Genomic DNA, 23,959 nt, shown 5'->3' with positions numbered 1-23,959 from the left:
AGGAGCTATAGTTCAAGAAAAAAGCTTCAGTATTGAAGCTTTATAAAAACAGCCCCCTAAATCTTTGCCTAAATTGTAAACTGCAGAGGGAAAAAGAAGAAGCCACAGATGAAAAGCTAAAAGCAATGCAAGGAGATTTTAGAAACTTCCTGATGCATAGGACACAGAGCCTAGAGTTTAAGTCCCATTATATTGTGGGATTTTGGTCAATATCTTGGGCTTTGCCTAGAAAGTTCACACTTAGGGGGAGCCCGGGTGGCTCAGTCGGTTGAGCGTCCAACTTTGGCTCAGGTCATGATCTCACAGTTCATGAGTTCAAGCCCTGTGTCAGGCTCTGTGCTCACAGCTCAGAGCCTGGAGCCTGCTTCAGATTCTGTGTCTCCGTCTCTCTCTGCCCCATCCCCACTCATGCTCTGTCTCTCTCTGTCTTAAAAATAAATAAAACATTAAAAAAAAAAGAAGGTTCATACTTAGGAATGAGAACCACAAACCTGCCTAAGGGCTATACCTTGTAACTATGAAAGACCAAAACAGAACTGCCCTAACATATCTTCTATAGGTCTTGGGTGATCCTTCAATAATTTCATGGTGTGCCAAAATAAAACCCAACATTCCTCTAAATCCAGAGTCTCTAAAATGTATGAAACACAATGTCCAGTACACAACAAAAATTAGTATATATAAAATATACATAGAATGTGATCGATAATCAAAGAAAAAAACAGAAATATAAATAGACCCACAGAAGACTAAGATATTAGAGCTAGCAGACTTTAAAATAAAAATTATAAATATGTGAGAAAATCCACAGGATTACACACACACACATTACACATACATAAATACGTTATAGATATTACACATACATATATGTACATTACACCCACAAATGTGCATATACATGTAATTCTATGAATTATTTCCTATATTTACATATGTGTCTACATGCAATCCTATAAATTCATTAATATATTTACACAAATGCATATCATATATGTATATTATATAGTATTATACACACAGGGATATAATAAAAGAAGGGGAATTTCAGGAAGGATACAGAAAATTTAAAAAAAATCAAATGTAAATCATAAAATGAAAAATACAACATCTTTGCTAGGACAATTCATAATATGGCTTTCACAGGAAATTGTACACTATAGAAGAAAATACCAGTCAACTTGAAGGCAGGTGAATAAAAATAATCAAAACTGAGTAAGAGTGGGAGGAAAATTTTTTTTTTAATAAACAGAGGTTAATTAACCTGTAGAACAAAGTCAAGAGTTCTTTATACATGCAACTGCAGCCCAAGAAGGAGAGAAGAGAATGGGGTGGAAAATTAGAAGAAATATTGACCAAAAATGTCCCCCAAATAGTTGAAATCTTGAGAAACTTTAATTATTAAATCACATCTCTTTTATTTTACACCTCTCAATGCCATCATTTTGGTTTTGTCCCAATGATTTGTTTGCATTCACTTTTCTTTAAACACTTGTGGTTATGAGGCTGTATGAGAATATAGTAGATATGATGTTTTCCATTTTAAAAAGTGAAATGGTAATAATGTTATATTTTACCAAATAAAGAATTAGCATTTGAGATGTTAAAGAGATGAACCTGATGAAAAAGAAAAAAGGATCAAAAAAAAAAAAAGAAAACTCTTTTGGATTTTATAGTTCAAATTGTAATGAGAATGTTTAATAAGATACCAAGTCACAAACAAATTTGTAATGATTTCTGTCATGTTAAAAAGGAAAATATTTCCCTAAAGACAGCAGGCAACTTTAACTGAATGACAGTAAAGAATATATAAAAATTAAAACTTAAACATAAAAATATACCTTCAAAACAATATCTTTAGGTGTCAGAACAGTAATGGATAGTTTCTCACCAGTGAATCAGAACAAAATTGTGTGAATATGAGAGACATTTTACCATCTAAAAAAGCAATCTCATTTCTCTATTGATAAATTTTAGTTATTTGAATACATGGTTCCAATCTTACTTACATATTTTTAAAAAGGCTTAATCAGTCACTCTTTGAAATATGCACTGTCCCATCATTTGGTAATGTCTAAATAACATCTGGGATGGGAGCGGGTAAAAGTAGCCTGAAGTTAAAACGTGTTGTAGAAAATATTACCACCATATTAAAATTTTAACTTCTCATAATCTAATTGCTTTCAGACATGAACAATGAGCATGTGGCCATTTCTATAGATATTTTGATATATAGAAACTTTTTATTTTGCCACCTGCAGAAATACCGGTATAAGAAGTCCTCTATTTCAAATATTTTCACTAATTCCTTTACTAGGGAAACCATTCAAAGTTTATAATCAAAGTTGCTTCGACTCCTATCTCAAAAAGATTTTTAAAAAATATTTCAGTTAGCTACAAGATATATGAAACAATTATTTTTAGAATGGCTTTTTAAAATATTTCCTCATATGTTTAAAATTATAAATTCCTAATGTCCATGGAAATGAAGTACTTTTTTGAATCATTAGAATCTACAAATTTAAAATAGGAAATCATGAGCAGAGAAAACAGAATTCCAACAACACCAGTAAATATCCGTGTATATTCAATAAGCTCACAGCCTCAGAGTTCACAGCCTCAGATTTTGAATTACCAACATATCCTATTTTGTGGAGGTAGAGAATGAGGGATTATTATACATTTGTGATGGTTACTGTTCATGTATATGTTCCATCGAATATGTTAATGATCATGATCTTTAACAATATAAGACATACTTATAAATAAATGTAATATTTACCCTCTCCATGAAGAAAAACCTTGAAGGAGGTCATTCTTACGAAGTAACTTTTAAAATAATGTTTATTTATATATACTCTAACTTGAACCTGTTATTGATGAGCAATATATCCTCAGCCAACAGTAATGTCTTTAACTTTCTATTTCCAACTGTTAATCTTCATTTCCTTTAGGCATATGTACATGTTTTTACTTATCTTCAATCCTACACATTGCTAGTAAATTATGATTACATTTTAGGTGTAAAACACCAATTTTAGCCATATGTTCAAATATTGAAAATTTATTTTATTAGAGGTTATTACTGGTAGGTAGAGACAGGACTGAATGGTACAGCATGAAGCCATATTAACCATAAATGAATTTAATACTATTAATGACTAAGTAGCAGAAGAACATTTGGGAGATGGTTAAATATTAAAAGGCACAAAGTGGATTAAATTAAATTAACTACATGAAAATCTACGATCCATATAGCTAACTAGAAAGAACTCTATTCTCATCATTCTCCACATACACTATTCTTAATTAGCTGGGGAGGGAAAAAGTAACGAAAACTGTTGGAAGATTTAAGAGTTTCAGATATTAAGAGTTATCAAACCTAGTTATTCTAATAACAACTGGAATAAGTATTAGATTAGTAGCCTATAAACCTAAACTATAAGAATTAGTACAAACTGATTTATATTCGTAAACTTCATGTAGTAAACCGTGATCCAACATTGTGATTTAGAGAGAACGTACTTAGTAGATCACAGTGACCAGAAAGAGTAGACACTAAAATGAGCCCACATAAAATTCATAGTCGTGTAATAATTACAACAAAAGACGTTGTAATGGCGATTGCAAATAACAGTGAGTAGGTGTTCACTCTGTGGAGAGGCTGAAAAAATTGAGTGCTATGAAACTAGTGTTCAATTAATACCACCCATATGTAAAAGACTGTACAGTCCGTGGAAATAAAATTCTAGTCATTAGAGACATTTTTAAAAAGGAGTGAAGACAATTCTCTAGGCTTTCCTATGACTAAATATCATAAGACCAATCCTCTGCTCTAATATTCTATTCATCAAACAGCCTGCTGATATATAATTTAGTCCTCTATTCAGCAGAGAGAACGTGATCCACATAGATAATAGTCATTTCTTATGTTGCCAAATATACTTCCCATTAATGATAAATGACATGGCTTTTGTGCTTTTAAATTTACACTTCTGAAATTTAGTTAATGTCAGTCAGTTCTCCAGTACTTGACAAAATGTTGCTAATCCTGGAACATGCTGACTCCATGAAGATAAAATTATCCCATGAACACTACCCAAAACAGCAAGTGGACATCTCCCCTTTCAATAATAGATTCATCAGGAAAACAAATTTGAGTTGTAGGAACAATAAGCCAGTAATGCCACTTTTCAACCTAGAAATCATTTCCAAGTTTCCCATAAGATTCTTTGAATTGATCAAATTCTATTCAATACTTTGGACTGTGTATAATTCAGGGTAAAATGCAACATTGATGATAATAATAACAATAATAACATCAGCTTATATTCCTGAGAATATTTAACTCTTATTTCCACACTTAATGTAGGTTAATGTATCTATAGCTACATGGCTAAATTTTACTGTATCTGCTACCTCATTCCTATATAAGCTTCTAATAGCTAAAATTAAAACATAACTGTGCTTCGAGGTCATACTGTGATAAATGAATGCTGTAAGTATAACCTCATTTTAGCGTATCAATTGAAAATCATCAACAATAGCTATGAAAACACTGTTTTCATGTCTGTTAAAACCATAATGGTATCTTTAAGTTCTATGTCTCATATATATCATTCAAGATAATTCAACAAAGGTATGATAAATCTCACTGGAACCTTACTTTGCAATCTCCTTGTTGGGCTCTCTCCATGGAGTTGTCGTCGTGGCATATACGGAGAAGGGTGGGGAAGTGGTAATGAAGAAACATCATGGGTCTGGAGTTTGTACCAATGTGGCTCATCATCTAATAATGCTGTTTCTAATTCAATTAAAATCTACAAAGCCAAGAAACAAAAGAATGTTAAATACCTATAATATAGAAACTCTATTAAATGGTCTCATAACTTTTATAATAATGATAATTATAATAACAATGCCATTAGATCAAAAGTAATATGTTGCAAAGTTGTCCTTATGTTTGACAATAACTAAATAAAAGATAAGTATGCATAACTTCTGGCTGACTTAATAGTTTTAAATATCTAAAATTTTTTATTGACCTTTGACTATTCACTTACTAGAGGTTGTTAAATTTGTATTACATAAAGATGCTACAAAAAAGAAAAAAGAAACAACTCCAGCCAATAGCTCTGATAAACATAGAAGCAAAAATTCTCAACAAAATATTAGCAAACCAAATCCAAAAATACATTAAAAAAATCATTCACCACAATCCATGAGATTTTTTTCAAGGATGCAGGGTAGTTCAATATTCACAGATCAATCAACATGATACATCATATAATAAGAGAAAGGATAAAAACCATATGATCATTTCAATAGATGCGGAATCCATTCATGATAAAAACCCTCAACAGAGTAGGTCTAGAGGGAACATACCTCAACATAATAAAGGTCATATACGAAAAACCCACAGTTAACATCATACTCAATGGTAAAAAAGCGTCGGGCTCTGTGCTGATAGCTCAGAGCCTGAAGCCTGATTCAGAGTCTGTGTTTCCGGCTCTCTCTGCCCCTCCCCTGCTTACACTCTGCCTCTCTCTGTCTCAAAAATAAATTTAAAAAACATTTAAAGAATTAAAAAAAATAAATTTACAAAGGAAATCAGTCCATGGGAATAAGTGACAATTTCCTTTTAGGGTCTTGTGCAAAGATGACAGTGTTTGTGATTATGTATATGAGAAGTGCTGTGTAATGATAAATCACCATTTAGCTAAGGGAGGTAAAGAAGCACAACAGCTAAGTTATTTCATTCTTCCCAAATTTTCTCTAGTCATTTTCCAAATCACAGGCACTGTGTTCCAGAAGTTTACACACACACACACACACACACACACACACACACACACACACACATTTACTCCTCAGAATAGCCCTGAGTTGCAAAGTATTATTGTTGCCGTTTGGCCAAGAGGAAACTGAAGCACAAATAGATTAAATAACTTGCTCAAGGACGCAAGGCTAGGAAGCAGTAGTGTCAGGGATCCTGACCCAAGAAGGCCAGCACCAGTCTGCTCCTAACAACCACGTTACCCCTCCTCCCAACTGGTTTACCACTCTTCCTTCTCTATGAATATTCAGTTCAACACTTCTTTGGATTGTTGTTTTTCCCATGAGATTCACATTTAACTGACTCAGGCAAACCAACCACACTGGAAAAGGCTAAAAGCATTACTCATTTTTACTATGCTAATAGCTGGAGAACTGCCTCCCACCTTGCCCCTCTCCAATTCGTTCTCTGCGTTACAGGTGGAAATGTTTTTCTCAAGTACAAATGCAATCCAGCCAGTCCCTTTAAAATCTATCATTTGCTCCGTCTATCCACAAGATAAAATCCAAACTTCTTAACATGATGTATTGAAGGATGTGATCTGGCCAGTGTCAGATTCACCCTGGAGTCTAATTTCTTACCACTTTCCCTTCCAAGACTCCCTCAACTCTCACATCTTGTTATTCCTTCTGCAGGAGCTTCACTCCCCTGGTCTGTATACTTAAGAGGTTATAAGTTCCTTGAAGGACATAATATTCCTTATTCACCTTTGAAGCCTCCGTCCCTAGCACTTTACAGATACATTATAGGGCTTAAAAAATAATTCATAAATGAATGATTGAGCTACTAGATGTAGAGTTGCTTCACTAAACTAAAATGATAAACACGCACTAGAAAGCACAGCAGTGCATTTGTGAAACACAAAACAACCTTTTGTCATTCAACACTGAGATTTCTACACTAGGAACAAACACCTAAAAATTGTCACAAAGTATTCAGAACCATTTTTTATGTTACCAACATTTTGCCTTGAAGCAGTAGCTAAATTCATTCTGTGAAAGAAACTGTTTACTTCTTCAGATATTCAAAATATAAGATTTTACTGACAGTCACATGAAGAAAAGTATTCAAGAGGACAGGAACAGTCTAAGCTTCAAAGTAATTCCAGATACCTCTCCTAAGAATTCACTTTCTTCCTCTCGAACTCGAGCTTGATCCCAGAGCGTGATCTCTAGCATCCGTTCCCTAAATTCTCTTCGATGGACTGGGGAATAAATGAATGTTTGGTTCCATTTGGGTTCCAATGTTTTCTTTACTGTTTTAGTTCTTCTCTTGTTTTTATCACTGTAAAAAAAAAAAAAAAAGGAATATATGAACTTATATAAACCTTTAAGTTTTGCCCCAAAAACTATTCATTTAAAATTTCTCAGGAAAGAAGTGAAGTTTTCCATAAATTTATCATACATTATGAATATTGTAATTGTTTAAATTGCTACTAAAACGTATAAGTATATAATCATATCACTTTATAAAAGCAATATTTCAATAAATCTGAAATCCTTCCACGATAATTAAAAACTTAATCTTTCTCAAAATCTAAATAAAACCAGACTAAAGAATATTAACTCCACGTTTTTTTACACATATTGCCCTATTGGAAACCTTTAAAGCAGCAATGAACCAATGACATTACATATACTATTCACTTGAACGACAGAAGTCTAATTGTGATGTTCACAACTTTATGTCTGTATAGTTTAGCTGAGCAACTACAATTACATTTTATCAAGTTATTTTCTTACATAAAGAAAATACGTACTTGCTCATTAAACAGCTATCAGGCCTTTAAAAGCATTGTAAAATTATTTCTGTGCGAGGTAGCCACCACAGTGTGAGCTGGAAATGCAAGCTGGTCATCCCTGATAGATGGAACTTCCAGCTCAGAGGTTTCCATACTTTTTTTGACTGCGTATCTCTATCAAGCGAATGTTTTTGACAATGCATCCTATTATATATGTACATACATTTATGAATTACATGCATGTATTACTATACTGTTGTATTAATAATATTGTGTTCATTCACGAACACACAAAAATAGAAATTAAAAATAATTAGGTAAAAATTTAGAAAATTCAACTATTTCTTCCGGAACTCCAATGGATTGTTTTACTCATCCCGTGGGGTGTATCCATTCCTTTCTGAGATCCCTACTGTAGCTTATTAGAAAGGATCATCTAGGAAGAAAATATTAAGCCATCTAGAGAGCTTATTTGAAGTGAGAAGTGTACAATAAACTCCAAGCAGAACCACAGTAGCTGCCACAAATTCTCTCAGCACAACATAGTTCTAAGAGTACTGAGAAATAGGAAGCAGGGGAACTAAGCAGGGGCAGTAAGTCTCTGAATTGGGGAGGCTGTGCTTCTTCTCCTTGGTGAACATAGAGCTTAACATATGACATAGATTGGATTTAACTAATCAAGAGCACATATGTTGCCAGAGCTCATGTATTTAATGTGGCAGAAAGCCACTTTAAAACATTGTATCTTTATTCATCTCTAAGGCCTTGTTAGGAAAATAACTTTGGAAACTCATGTAGGGAATTTTAACTCCATTCTATCTTATGGAAAAGTGGTATTGCAAATAAAAATAATTAAATAATAGAAATAATAACAAGGACTATGATTTATTACTCCTTCTGTCATCTCCTCTCTTCATTCAAAATTTTAACAAATATTTATAAAGCATCTACTTATACTCCATGCATTGAAGATTGAATTATGAGACCCTGTGAAGAGATAAAGTTCAGGCCAGGAATTAAAAGATTAAGGCCAGGAAGAAAACATTTAGTGGGAGCCTTGCTGTATAATTCAAAAATGGTTTGTAAGGCAGTGTGAAAGGCAATAGAAAAATAAACCTTGACTTCCTCCTAAGAAGTGTAAAAAGTGCTCAGATAAAGAGGACTATTTTAGAAGGGATTCCTATACTGGACAGCATGGAGACTAGACAACCATTGAAGTTCCTCACACACCCACCATATACAATTAACACTTAATAAGGCAATTTAGTGTGTATTAAAGTATCAATCCTTGCAAAGAACCATAAAAAAATTATCTTCAGCAAGTTAAAAAAAAAGTAAATTAGGGTTTGTGTTCGTGTGTTTGTTTGTTTGTTTGTACACTAAAGCCTTCAAAATAAGATCAGGTTAAAGAAAAATGTTGGGGGTTTCCTGGCTGGCTCAGTTGGTAGAGCATGTGACTCTTGATCTTGAGGTTATCAGTTCGAGCCCCATGTTGGATGTAGAGATAACTTAAAAATACAATTCTTTAAAGCAAACAAACAAAATAAGTCAGTTTTTATAAGTCAAACACTGAAAAGCTGCTAAGAGTGTTTAAAAACTAAGATCAATACACACGCTATAAAGATTTTATTTTTAATTTATTTTTTTAAGATTTTTAAAAATGTTTCTATTTATTTTTGAGAGAGAAAGAGAGAGAGAGAGAGCATGAGTCAGGGAGGGGCAGAGAGACAGGGGGGCTCACTGCTGTCTCTCACTGTGCTGACAGCAGTGAGCCCACGCAGGGGCAGAAAGAGGGAGAGAAAGTCACAAGCAGGCTCTGCATTGTCAGCACAGAGCCTGACATAGGGCTCAAACTCATGAACTGTGAGATCATGGCCTGAGCCGAAATCAAGAGTTGGATGCTTCACTGACTGAGCCACCCAGGTGTTCCCAAGATTTATTTCTCAATAGCAGCCCAATAACAATAAAATAAATCACTGATCTCTACCAGTATCATTAAATTGTTGAGAATGCAAACTATTTTTTTTAAATAAAATCCAACCTAAAGCCTTTCCTATTTATTTTCATGTTACCAGCACTTTGGGTTTCCATTTACTTTATACCGCGAACAGCATGCAAAGACTTGATGTGTTTACGCAAAACGAAAAAAATATATTTTGACGGAAAACCAATGTTACTTCAAGATATAAAAGAGTGTAAAGCACACTCGGGTATTTTTTAGAGTAGGTCATAACTTAGAAAATAACGTTTTGAATAAATCAACTGACATAGTGGCATTCCAGACGACATCTCTTCTGTGCAGCCTCACTTGCCCCTCCAGGAATTCGTATCAACAAAAAGGCATCAATTGTTTTCTATGTTCACTTATTCAAATAGCCTCTCTCCTCGAAAAATTGCCAAGAAAAATGAAATAATTCATACCAAAAGCATAAATAGTCAGTTATTCATGTGTAAAAACTTGTATCAGCAGCAAAAAAAAAAAAAAAAAAAAAAAAGATAATATAGCTGTTTCTGAGTTAACCAAAGAATTCTCTTCTCTTTAAAGATAAAACCCTGATACAACTCTCTCAATCAATAAAGTAAGCAACAACAAAAAATAAAAAAGTAAGCAACATACTTACTATTCTTCAAATTTCTGATAATTGACAAGGAAACAGCTGAGAAACAATTTGAGGATGAAATATTTACCTATTTCCCCCATTCTCTGATGCCGAGAAAAAATAAAAACACTACATCTAAAATATAAAGGATTGGTGAAGCAGACTTTCCTTTCCATTTTAGATCCATCTGCTCAGAAAGTAGGGGGGAGAGTATGTAAAATAAAATAAAACAAAAATGGTCAATCAAGAAATAAATTCCGGGGCGCCTGGGTGGCTCAGTCAGTTGAGCATCCGACTTCGGCTCAGGTCATGATCTCACAGTTCGTGGGTTCGAGCCCCGCATCAGGCTCTGTGCTGGAGCCTGCTTCAGATTCTGCGTCTCCTTCTCTCTCTGCCCCTCCCCCGCTCATGCTTTCTCTCACTCTGTTTCTCAAAAATAAATAAATGTAAAAAATTTTTTTTCAATGAACAAAAAAGAAATAAGTTCCATAATTTGAAAGTCTTTTATCATCTTCCAAAGTAAGTATTTTTTTCAAAGGTTTGAGTAAGCAGAAACTTAAGTTATGTATATGCAGAAAAACACAGATGGGAATACTAGCAATTCTTGTGGGTTTTTATCAGGGCATTCTAAGAATGTTTAGACTAGTAAATCATGCTGCTCTAAGAAGCCAAGTGATGTGGCCTCCAGGATGGCAGGGTAATAGGGCTGTGAGATATCGAGTCAACCAACTGAAGTTTAAACTGGATTTAAAAGCTCCAGTTGTGAATATCTTCTTCTTCCCTTGCAGTTCAAAGTATATCCCTATCCAAAAGGCAACCTAAGTTGTGAGAAAACAACTTTCTTCATGAAAATTTGGTAAGATCAAATTATATGGCAGTTTTAATAACTTTAGACACAATGGCACCTTGACGGACTTTCTGATGAATCTTCTTCACAAATTTCACTTCAAAATATGTATCAAACAAAATGTAAGGCCTATGTTAATTGTCTACTTCCATATTTTTATCGTTTTCTTGGTTGAGGTTGTTCTTCAGATGATACTTTGGCATTCAAGTCTGATGACTTTCAGCTTGAACTAAGTAAATGAGGGGCCAAAAGTGTGTAAACGTGTTGAAGATCACATGTGTGCCTAGCCACTTCCAACGTGGGAAAAAATGACCAGCCTTTGAGAACACTCTGTCCTGGAGGCCAGGATGCTCAATAGCTGGGGAAATGATAATTGGTGTCATTAATTCTTTCTTTTTACATGACGTCTACTGAATAATCTCTTTTATTTTTTATGTACCTGAAATTAAAAGGCGATTAGATAATTTTTGAAAATCTATTCCTCCAATCCTAATTTCTCTGTTCAAATTAGGGCAGAACAACATCATTTGTGCTAGTTAGTAAGGACACAAAGCAAATGCTGCTTGAAGAAGTTGATTCCAGGACCAGAGGCATGGCGTGATGATTTGGGGTGATGAAATATAAAGCATATTCACTAATTTTACATTACATAAAGAAATAATATCTTAGTATGAGGAGGTAGAAGGTGTAAAGGAACATGATGAGTACCTTTTAGCATCATTTCCAGCTTTTTGCTACTGTAGACCGTGTTAAAAATGCGTTTGGTTTTAAAAAGCATAATAATTGTTAATGATTTTGATAAATGAAAATACGCATCATTTAAGAATCCATATAACCTAAAATAAATCTTCAATGAAATCATCCATAACATTTGATATCAGTTTTAAAACAATCTCAAAGCACTTACTGTCACTATTTTGAAGATTCATGAATCATATGAATCATATGAATAGATGAATCATTATGTTTAGGTTAAATTTCATAAATATCTGAGTTGCATGATACATAAAAATAAATGAGACAGAATTGAAACACCCACTGTTATTAACATTTCTTATTTATTTTCAAGAACATTTATTTTTGTTTCATATCCCTACCTTCTGTCTGGAAGAAAGTAAATTTTAACATAAGGATTCCTTGGCCTCCCATCTTCCCTGGAAGGGAGATCCTTTGCTCCCAAAATTGTAACTATTAATTGGTGACCAACCTTGTCAAACCATAGTTTTATCTGAAAAGCAAAAATATTCATTTATCAGCTCAAACTTTTACTACCATCACATAATGCTTACATTCCCAATCTTTCCCCATTCTCTTACACTAGTATGAGCACAGAATAAGTTTTACTTCATAAATTGCACTTAGTTAAAATAAAAGGATATGCTATAATAACTTCAATGAACAGAGGCAATAATGCAGATTATTTTGGATGGATTGATAAATCACTTGAGCTTTTTGTTATCCTAATGTGATTGCTTATTAACATGCACATGATAATTACCCTAAGAACTTCACATACAGTGACTGTGTTTGCCTATCTTTATGTAAGAATCATATTTTAGTTCCCCTAAAATAATGAGTTCAGAATAAATGCTCAAATGAACTGAAGAGATATCTCATTTATATGGCATTCGTAGGGAATTTTTAAGCAAATGTTTTAAAAGACAAAACATTTCATTTGAAAAGACATTTTAAAGATTACAAGCAAGGTAGAAGTACCAGTGGCTTTAGTCCATAGACTCCTTGATTTTGTATTTAAAGCCATAATAAATTCATCTTTATAGGTTTTTCTTACACAGGCATCGAGTCCCTTTTTCATTAGAGAAGATATATTACATCCTTAGAATAAAAGGGTATTATTTTACCATTCGAGATGAGAAGATGGGAGTAACTTCTCTGACATAATTAGGAATTGGAACTTCACATCCAGCTGCTAAATTCATTTGATTTAACAATTGTCACCTCCCACACACATACCTCACACTCCCACACCTAGCTAGCTAATTCTACCCTGTCAGGATGTATAACTTGGCTCTAATCCATGTTTTGGTTCAGAACTCATCACATCTCTGGCCATTATCTTGAAATTGAATCCAAAATCTGAAAGTTGGGAATAAAATTATATACTGTGTAATAGTTTAATTTTTCCTTTAATTTGGAAGTTTAATATTTGCAGCAGTTAAAAAAAAATGTTAATATACATCTCATGTCCGTCATTCCCTCTCCTCCTGAAATGGACAGTCAGGTCTGGACCAGGCTCTGAGATATACAAATAAATATATAACATATATACACATGCATAAAAATCACCTAAATATATATATATATATATGTATATATGATATATTGGTAATTTGGTTCTAATTCTAACATGGCTCTGTTGAGTCTCTCAATTCATATCTCAGAGAACGAGAGGCTGAACGAGACTGAGTCCAAAGAAGAGGACTAATGGCCCAGAATGGACAGAAGAGGACTAATGCTCTTCTGTCAAATGGAATTAGCCCTCTTAATAATGGCAAGAAATACTTAATTTTTAAAAATTATAATTAATACCCTTTATGTTATATTAAGCCCTCATATTTAAAATGCAGGTATTACCATGCTGTCGTGTAACAAAGTTTTCTTAATAGAGCTTCAAAGTACAGTCTCTAGAAAAGTGTTTCTTAAAGGGTGGTTCACTAACCTTACATCTGTGTTATCTGGCTCATTTGTTGAAAAGTTACAAATTCCTGTGGCCCACCCCTCACCTACTGAATCAGAACGGGGCCCAGGTTTTTGTTTGTTTGTTTTTTTTGACAAATTTCAACAAGTCCTCCTGGTGATTCTCATGGGCATTAAAGTTTGAGAACCATTGCCTGAGACTAGGGGATTAACACCCTGAAAGAAAAAAAAGAAACCTCTTCAACATGCGAATAGAAAAAAGTTCAAATATTTGCTTGTGTAACAACATTAGAACATAGATACGGGTGAGGGTAAGTGGGAAAAAAAAGAAACCATTGTTCTGGCAAAAGACATGAGGGGAAAACAACAAGAAAAAAAGTAAGAAATACAAGAGTGTCTTTATATGAGATGAAACAGAGATGTTGTCAGAGAGCATCATGGTTCTTCTAAAATGTGTGACCAAAAACCCCATTAATTTCTGATATTCTCTATTTTCTATAGCAATCAAAAAGCTTATGGCTTTATATTTCCAGGACAATTAAAAACACTTCTCTGAGGATCATGATATGATTATTAGGCACTTCAAAGAAAAAAAGATTCTGAAAGGCTAAAAAAAAAAAAAAAAAAAGGAAACCTTTTTCTGGTAAACTGTACATTTAGAAACAAAGAAACAATAATAATAATTATTAGACTAAGCTCATAATTATCGGAGCAAGTTACTGATTTCTGTAAATTGTTTCTGACGGATGAGACTAAGCATTTGCCATCTTCACAGGTGATATTTTTGCTCCTCTAAACTCTTTAGAGACAAACATTTGAGATACATAACTTCAAATGCTTGATAAGCAGTATTCTTTTTAGATTTTCCTATGCCACAGAAAACTAAAATTATCATTTGTGAGTAATATTCATTTTTCATACAAGCAGACACTAGGCATATGGCCTCCCTGTATACATTTTATAAAATTTATAAAATTATACTTTCCAGATATATAAATGTTAATATAGTACATTTTAATTTTATGGGTTTTTTAGTCAAAATTACAACTTTTAATAAACTTTTTTAAACTAGGCGTTTGATCGATAGCCCTAATTTTCATTTTATATTACAGGACTTGCATTGAAGTTTTTAATAGATATCCAGTTCACATTAGCAAAACAATTATTTCATTAGCTAGATTATTTTATCACATTCCTAACTTTCTTATCTGTGCTTTTCAAATGATAGGTGAAAATATATCTGTTGACTCCCCCAAAATATAATAAGTGGATTTCCACAGTTCTAGATGACATACTTCTGATTTTACCTCTATTTCATTAATAAAAATCTTGGAGCATCTTTTTAATTGTTTGCATATAGTAATCATTCCAGCTTTACCATGTACCCATTTTTAAATGTCCTAAGGAGAACCTGAACAGCACAAGTAAATATTTAACACTATATAATATTAAGTAGAACTGTAATTTTTCAAATTTAAACTAAATTAGTATTATTCAAAACCAACAACAACAAAAAAAAAACATGCAGCAAAGCAAGGAAAGCATAATACTACTTAAAAAAACAACTATATTGTCATTATTTTACCATGTAAGGGTTTCCTAATGAAAAGAGGCAAACAACTTGTACCAAGTGTTACAGTAAAATTAAATCCCATTTCAATTACAAAATGTGAACAACATAAACCCAACACATTTTATTTAGATCATTTTGTTCTTTCAAAATAACACACTTTTCAATCTTGAACCTTATATATTAAATGCATAAAATTCATATTTTAGATAAGGTACAAATTTATTTGCCAGTCTCCTCAAGGATTTGTTGCTTGGAAAATGCAAGAGAAAGATGTTAAGTGATAAAATGAATGATTTAAAGAGACAGAAACTTAGTGCAATAAAAAAAAATATCAGCAGTATAAAATTAGCTACTTTTGTCAATATTCTATATACAAGTGCAGTCTGAAACCTATCAAGTTTTAGCATTCAGTGGATCATATAAAATCACTAACAGAGATTGTCTCTTTAAATTTTAATTGTATTTTCATCTCCATGCAGAAATTTTACAAGCTGGCTTATAAAATGATTTGAAAGTCAATAATATGGTTTGGAGCAACATACCAAAACAAGTTTCCTACTACGCATTTTCCAAAAACATACAAATAAGGGTTAAAACACAACTTTCGTTTCTATCAGGCAGACAGGGCCTTTACCTGAACCCTAGGAACAAAAGGCGTTGTTCTTCTACTAAGGCTTTGGCTCTGGTAAGCAAAATTAAAGAAAAAAGCAATAAAACAAAACCAAAAAGGACAACACGCTGGGACTAAAAGACCAAAAGTAAAAACAAACACATAAAACTATCCCTTAAATATTATTTTTCCATAACAATACATATCTGAATTAAGGACTTCAATGTAACAAGTTAATTTTGCCAAAATGCTAAGATATATAAAAACTATATAAAATCAGATGTTTAAATGTAATCAACACAACAGGAATTAAGAGCGAATGTAAAATAACATTTTTGGGCTTGTATATTCTGAAAGAATGAGTGTAAACATAATCCAGGAGTCAAGAAATTTCAGGTTTTACCCTTAAACACTCTACATAGAAAAAAATCAGTCCAAGAAGTTACATAAAAATGCACCATAGAATTATTATTAGTGAAAAGTCATCTGTAGAAGTAATCGTGTGACTTCTCTAAAACACATCTAACAAAAATTTTAAAAACATTAGCCAAGTTGGCTCTAGCATTTCTTAAAAGAATAAACACAGTAAGATAAAAGCATGTGGAACACACTGTACTAACTAGTTGATTCACACCTTAAGAATTTATACCAGGTTCTAGTATTTAAACACCATTTTTAAACATTTATTACATACTATACAAGGTAATACTGTTTATTGCTAATCACACTTATTAATGATAATACCTCAATTCTTTTTATTTATACAATTCTTTATATTTTTCCAAGCCTCTACTGGCAGGTTATTGCAAGTTCATTGTCTCCAACAAAACTAGAAGGTAGGTGCTATTATCTCCAATTTGAAATAAGGAGACATAGAGAAAGACTGGATATACTTGCCCATATTCAAACAAAAAGTAAGATAGTGTAAAGGTAAAAAAGAAAAAAGCCTGGTTCTAAAAAAGAAAACAAGAAAAGGAAGGGAAGAGAAGGGAAGGGAAGGGAAGGGAAGGGAAGGGAAGGGAAGGGAAGGGAAGGGAAGGGAAAGGAAGGAGAGGAGAGGAGGGAAAAAAGCCCAGTTCTGATTAAATCATTGTTTCAAATTCTTATAATAAAATCAAATTTTCTTTCTCTTTTGGCGTATCCTGTTTTCATTTGGAAACAGTTACCAAAAGACATCACAATAATCAGAATTTTGTGCCTTCAGTAAGGCATGCTAATAGCTAAATAGGAACAAAATCAGAAGCATATATCAGGGTTTGGGAAGGGATTTCAAGGGATTCAATTCTTCTTCCTTCCCTAAGATTCCATTCCATTCCTCACATTTCCCATTCTCCTGTCTAATTCAAAGAGTTATCAATAAAGGCTTCAGACCTTTCCATTGCTATAAGGAAACAGATAATAAGTACTAGGAGGACTGTTGCCTAATTTGATTGTCACCAGATAGACACTATTTAAGACATAAATCTAAAACCCAAAGGAAAGCAGATCTTAAAAGCAGACATCAATCATGAGTCATCTTTCTCTCTCTCTAAAAACCAAGGGAGTCTCAAATCTAAGCAGTCTTCCTTTTGTGTGGAGACATTTCCAAAGGAAGAAAGAAATCTTTAGATATGGAGTATGTTACTGATATCTGTCTGCATGATCCTAGGTGAATACTTCTCTAACAAATGGGCCAAGGATGGATGAAACGCATAGAGAGTCCAGCTGAACAAAGGAACTAACAATATACTCTATTTGGAAATAGATTTTATTTTCCTTCTCCTCTCACCTGTTCTACCTGTTTTAGACCCAAAGCAACAGGTAATGGAAGATTTATGCAGGTAAGTTTTACTTCATAAACTAAAAAAGCTTAATTTGCAATGAACAGCACTTCAAAATAAATTCGTCCTTTACGGCAAACATTTTCCATCTTCTAAGATGATCTCAAGTAAGCAATTCACAGGTTTCTGAAATCAGTTGTCTACAATCTAGGGCAATTTAAACCTAATCTTTACCTATAAGTTTACACATTAAACTTGGCTGGAAAAAACATATTTCTGTTTTGCTAGTGTTTTTAATTGAGATGAAATTCACATATAATAAAAGTAACCATCCTAAGGTATACAATTCAATGGCATTTAGTACATTCACAATACAATGCAACTACCACTTTCTTATAGTTTGAAAACTTGTCATCACCCCAGAATACCCTATGTACCTGTTTGTACCTATGAAGTAATGTAATCAACTCCCATTCCCCTCATGCCCCAACTCCTGGCAACTAAGTTGCCTTCTGTCTCAACAGATTCTGGATATTTCATACATGAATGGTGAACTATTACGTATTGCATTGCAATGTGCGGTTCATATTGATTCATTTATTTTACAGGAAATATCTGATGAACCTGTGACAACTCAGCCTCATACAAATGAAGAATTGAATTTGTACACTATTTTGCATTTTTTTCATGTTTATTTATTTCCGAGAGAGAGAGAGACAGACAGCGTGAGTGGGGGAGGGGCAGAGAGAGAGGGAGACACAGAATCCAAAGAAGGCTCCAGGCTCTGAGCTGTCAGCACAGAGCCTGATGCGGGGCTCAAACTCATGAACCGCAAGATCATGACCTGAGTCGAAGTGGGACACTTAACCGACTGAGCCACCTAGGTGCCCCTTTGCATCATACACTGCACTATCTTTAGGGCATTCCTTTTATGCAATGCTTCTGGAATAACAAGGTTGTGATGATGAGGTACAAAACATAAAAGCTCAAGGGAATAAACCTTCATTTACAGGAAGTTTTTAAAAGGCTGTAGAGTTTCTAAGGATATTGAAAGATACATACCTATTCTTCAGTTACTTACTCCATTTAAATGGGCATACAAAATGGATATGGACAATATTTACAAACCCATCACTAAAAATGGAGTCAGAAAAATATTAAAACAAAGTAACTTAGGGAAACATTGTAGACATAAAGCAACCACAGACCCAGAAGTAAAATAAAATTATTATCAGTAAGAATCAATGTGTTCTTATAGAAAGAAAGAATTTTAAGCTTCTCACTTTTAAAAAGAGTCAAAGGCTATATTTTATCTTAACACTGTTTCAAAAAGTAGCCAACTAATTTAAATTATTGATTTTTAATTTAATTTTAAATGGTTGATTTAATCATTTAATTATTAATTTTAAAGAATTGAAAGAACTACAAAAGTAATCTCCTAAAGAAGCAAACTATTAAACTATGGAAGAACATAAGTTTTAAAAAGAATCAAAATAAGAGAGTTTTGACACAGCCAAGGCTAACATTACAGTCCAGGTGTCATAAACCTGAACTCAAAATGATTTTCTCACCAAATACATTTATGGCACTTTCATACTTATGCCCTAGAATAATAACCAGCAACAGCAGAATTCAAGCATAGAGAGGAAATAAACTGCATAAAGTTTTAAAAATATCAACAGCCTTGAAATGAAAGTTTAAACAACAATTTTATATGTATATTTCTACTTGAGAAAATATCAGTCCACGAACTGACCTAATACATTAGGAGGTCAGCTTATATACCACACAAATTTTCTTTGTTCTCCAGAATTAGCAATGCCATAAAATTGTGAGCTATAGGCATAGGTAAAAACTCACCAGGATAAAAATGCCCAAAGGTAAAATAAATAGAAGGATATAGGGATTGTAATGTTGCCTTGCGACTTCCTAGGAATTTTCCCAAAAGGTGATATATATGGACATATTTTCCTAAACTCTACATCTTAGAGAAAACCAAAATGGTCTCCAGTTGGCAGGAATAGGGTTAAATATAAAGGGAAACACTATATCCAGAAGGATATCTTGCTTATGTTTCCTGCATGCAAAGAATGAAAATAAAATTAAGTTTCATGAAGATGAAATCTGTGTCTATCGGATTGTTCACGGTTATATTCCCAGCAACTGGGATTAAGGCTGACCCAGGGCCAGAGCTTAACATATATTTCTTGAGTCAATGATTGAAGATTAATTTCATACAAACATTTTTGAGGAAAATTTTGGCAACAGATTTCAAGAATCTCAAATTTTTTTCTCTTTCCTTCTCTTCCTGTAATTTTACTTCTGAAAAGTTATCCTGACAAAAGAATGTTTTGTTTGACCTAACAGAATACATAAGAGTTATACTGAAGGATTTCCATGGCATCATTGTTTATAGTAATATAAATTAAGAACAAGCAAGATGTCCCATTATAGAGAATTAAGTTAAAATGGTATATTAGCTATTAAAATAATTTTAAGAGAAATTTTGAAAGAAAAAAGTTTTAAAGAAAAATGTGCACAATATATTACTCAGTAAAAAAGCAGATTTCAAAATATTATACACAGATTTATTACTTTTGTTTAAACATTTATATGTATGTGAATGTTACACTTTAGTGGCAGGTTATACGTGATTTTATTTTTTATGTATTTATCTGCACTCTAGATTTTCCACAATAAATATGTATAGTATTTATTAACACCATCTTACTGGAACATATCCCTTCCAAGTCATAAGAAAATGATAAAATGTACACACTTTAAACTATAATTACATGGATTTTAAACTAACATCATTTATAAATGTAAATATTATGACTTGAAATCATTAATTATATATTTAGAAGTAAAACTTTTAAGTTTATGTTTCCCTAAAATATTTAAGTCTTACCTTTCTACTATATTCATTTTGAACCATGATGAAAAATAGCTGAATTTGAAATTTGTCTAAATGCCTGCACTACACTCCTTAATATTCCCCCCACTTCCATACGCCCTGGGATTTCAAAGTCAGGAACAAAGCAATACTTACTTACTATGAAGTCTAACTTCCGCTCCCTCTTCCACCAACTGAAGCCAACTACACACACACACACACACACACACACACACACACACACACACACACATTTACTTATGTACTGGAATCATCCAGTCATACTATGCATTATTTAAAGATGGACTATTTCACTGAATCCATAATAATTAAAAAGAAATGGTTAATGTCTATTAGCACTTTCTAAAATGGTGAAAGTACACATATATTTGTAACTACAAATGACAACATCTGTGCTGTCAATATATGTAAAAGAATAAGTTGAAAGATGCTACTTATGATGGAAACTGAAAAAAAAAAAAAGACCACTGTCTTCAAATGAAAAGGTTCACTCTGTTTATGAGAGAAAGTAAACAAAAATAATAAAGAGAAGAAATTCATTTTTGTAAGACATTTACAAGTTCCTGGTAAGTATCTCAACTTCTTTCTTGTGTAACTTTTCTGTCATTGCCACCTTTGTGATCAAAATAGTCCCAGAACAGACATGTCTAAGAACTATTTCAATAATTTAAATCTGTTAATTCTGCTTATACTTCCTATATCTTTTAATTAATAAAAATTCTTCACCAAAAAAATCAAACGCCTCCCTTCCCCTCCCCCAAAAAAAGAAATTTCAAAGCTGATTAAACAAGAAGCTTTTTCTATTGCTCTTAAAACACCAGCCCAAAAATAATTTATTTTTTAATTGTAACATTTTTTATCCAAAATTCAGTATCTGAATTTTGATAACCTAAATAGTTCTTAATAGTGATAACATTGCAAGTTTATGCAAGTTTACTAATTCATCAACATTATGTTTCTAAACTATAACAACATGAATTTCAATATTTTAATATTTTAAATAGTTTAAAAAGAGAATGACAACTGATGAAATTCATAATAATTGAAGGCTCAAGTTTGCAAGGCTCTTCTAATATAGACAGATAATGCCTTATTGAATTTTTCATTTTTATTATAAAATGTTCAAATTAGGGATCACTTACTATGTAATCACACAGTATACTCAGTTATCTATTAAATATTTTACCATCTATTTAGTTTTGTCTGTTGACCAAAGCATCTCAAGTACCATTATATTGAGAGCAATATTCATACCCCAATGCTTTACTATGACATTCAAATTTCCTTAAACTCAAAAAGTAGGGAATGTAAAAAATTTACTTTCATCTTAAATATACCATCTTTGTACAATACATCAATTTTATTTCTCTTAAAAGTCTAGGACAAGTTATAGTCATTTTAAGACACTGAGCAAAAATCATAACCTTGAATTTTAGAATAAAATTACTAAGGTAAAAAAGATTTTAGATAGCATCACAAATTTTCTCATTAAATTCCAGAAAACCTAGGGGGTATAGCTCAGTGGTAGAGCATTTGACTGCAAATTCCAGAAAACCTAATAAACTCTAATAAAGAAATACTATGCTAAGTAATTTAAATTTCAATTAACTGAAATTACTAAAAATGAGAAAGTTGATGGTTAAAAGCAATATTATAGTTTAAGAAGGAGTTGGTTTACAAAATGCTATCGTCATAAAGTGTTAACAATACTTGGTATTCCAAAAAGAGAAATTAATGTAGTGATTACATACTGAAAGTTGTCCAGATAAGTACTGTGGAACATCCCTCAACATGCCGGGACTCATGGGAGAGGTAACGGAAATAGAAGGGCGATCCATTTTTTGAGATTCGAATGAGCTGGAACCTGAAATGGCAATTATACATAAGAAATAATAATGATGACTCTTCATTAGCATTTAATAATCTTTACCACATATCTTTTAAACTATTTATGTATTTATTTATTTAACATGTCCACAAAACATCATTATATAGACCATTTTCTTAGCTACAATATTCCAAATATACTTACAGCTATGTTTTGAAGTGTAAGTACAGCTGAGCGACTCTCTTAAGACCAAGAGTGAAACATTTTCTCTGCCAATTATAGTAAAGACCGACTTCTATGCCAGGACTTAGTTACTTTGCTATGTATATACTAAACTCGTATCTTATCATAACATATTAAGAAATTTCTAAAAATAGAAACTCTGGAAAAATCAAAACCTAAATCAATAAAGCAACTTGAAGGCAATGCAAACTTGTAATGCTAAAAACATAAGTACTAGAATATTAATCATGAAGTGTTTCCAGGAAGTGACACTTTAAAACCATATCTGGAAAAGAATATAGTAAATTAGATGGGCAGAAAGGAAGAGAGGGGCTATGAAACAAGAGACATTACAGCAGAGAAAGCACAGCCTTGGTACTCAGAAGTTATATATATGAATTTATTTCTATGGAGGGGAAGGAACGATTCAGAAAGTGAATAAAAATGGAGCTAAGGGGATAGTGGGGGGATTAAGTGCCTGGAATTCTGGGCTACACATTTCGGCACTAATCGAGTATTAATCATTATTGCCTCATTCTCTTCTGAGTGAGGCATTAACTGCATTTGAAGAAGATGACTTTACCACTTATTGAAAGTGTGAATTGATTTGAGAGAGAGAGAAAACACTTCAAAACAAGTGGAATTCAGTAAAATAATAATAGGAAAGGTTGTGAAGATGGGATGGGCAGAAAGAATTCCAGCAATATCACAAAATAGACAAAAGAGGACTCGGAAACGAATTAGACATGAGAGATAAAGGGAGAAACATGAAGATTTCAAGCCTTGTAATTAGACAGGAGATCAAGAAAATCCTTTATGTCTGCGTCTTGTTCTCTGAACAGGACACTGCTGATATTTCTTGGGATGTAAAACACTGGACAAGTCCTGTGTTTAAGGAATGGGTGGAGGGGCGCCTGGGTGGCTCAGTCGGTTAAGCCTCCAACCTCGGCTCAGGTCATGATCTCGCGGTTTGTGAGTTCGACCCCACGTCGGGCTCTGCGCTGACAGCTCAGAGCCTGGAGCCTGCTTCCGATTCTGTGTCTCTCCATCTCTCGGCCCCTCCCCTGCTCATGCTCTGTGTCTGTCTGTCTGTCTCTCGATAATAAATAAACATTAAAAAAAAAAAAGGAATGGGTAGAGAAGTTAATTAGAACTAACACGATACCTCTGAGACATCCAAGGGGAGATGTAAAGCAGGTAACTGGATGTAGGGATGGGACCAAATGTCGAGTAGATATTAGTGTTAGGAATCAAGCCGTAAAGTGCCCGCCAAATTGGAGGCATGAGTGGATAAAACACACTTCTAAAAAGGGTATAGTCTAAAATGAAGGGGGTAACTTTATGTCTTGGCATCAGAAGTAACAGTG

The 23,959-nt window shown here is 33.1% G+C and overlaps 1 protein-coding gene across 49 annotated transcripts in view; it reads right to left on the bottom strand.

The window, feature by feature from the left end:
• Positions 1-23,959, bottom strand: part of RIMS2 (regulating synaptic membrane exocytosis 2) — a 602,465-nt gene that overhangs the window by 262,242 nt on the left and 316,264 nt on the right. For 28 of the 49 annotated variants that reach the window (XM_060611077.3, XM_060611085.3, XM_060611080.3 and 25 more), the window contains 4 exons: positions 22,294-22,406; positions 12,122-12,252; positions 6,949-7,120; positions 4,667-4,820 (listed from right to left, as the gene is read on the bottom strand). In XM_060611077.3, the coding sequence (XP_060467060.2) occupies positions 4,667-4,820; positions 6,949-7,120; positions 12,122-12,252; positions 22,294-22,406 (570 nt within the window). Of the gene's footprint in view, positions 1-4,666; positions 4,821-6,948; positions 7,121-12,121; positions 12,253-15,889; positions 15,938-22,293; positions 22,407-23,959 lie in introns of all 49 variants that reach the window. The other 21 variants (XM_060611071.3, XM_060611073.3, XM_060611075.3 and 18 more) reach the window with 1 other exon arrangement.

The sequence above is a fragment of the Panthera onca genome, chromosome F2 (assembly GCF_046562875.1).
Source record: "Panthera onca isolate mPanOnc1 chromosome F2, mPanOnc1 haplotype 2, whole genome shotgun sequence".
In the NCBI taxonomy this organism is placed as follows: Eukaryota; Metazoa; Chordata; class Mammalia; order Carnivora; family Felidae; genus Panthera; species Panthera onca.
The sequence above is the reverse complement of the archived record's forward strand: the minus strand, read 5'-3'. Positions and strand labels throughout refer to the sequence as shown.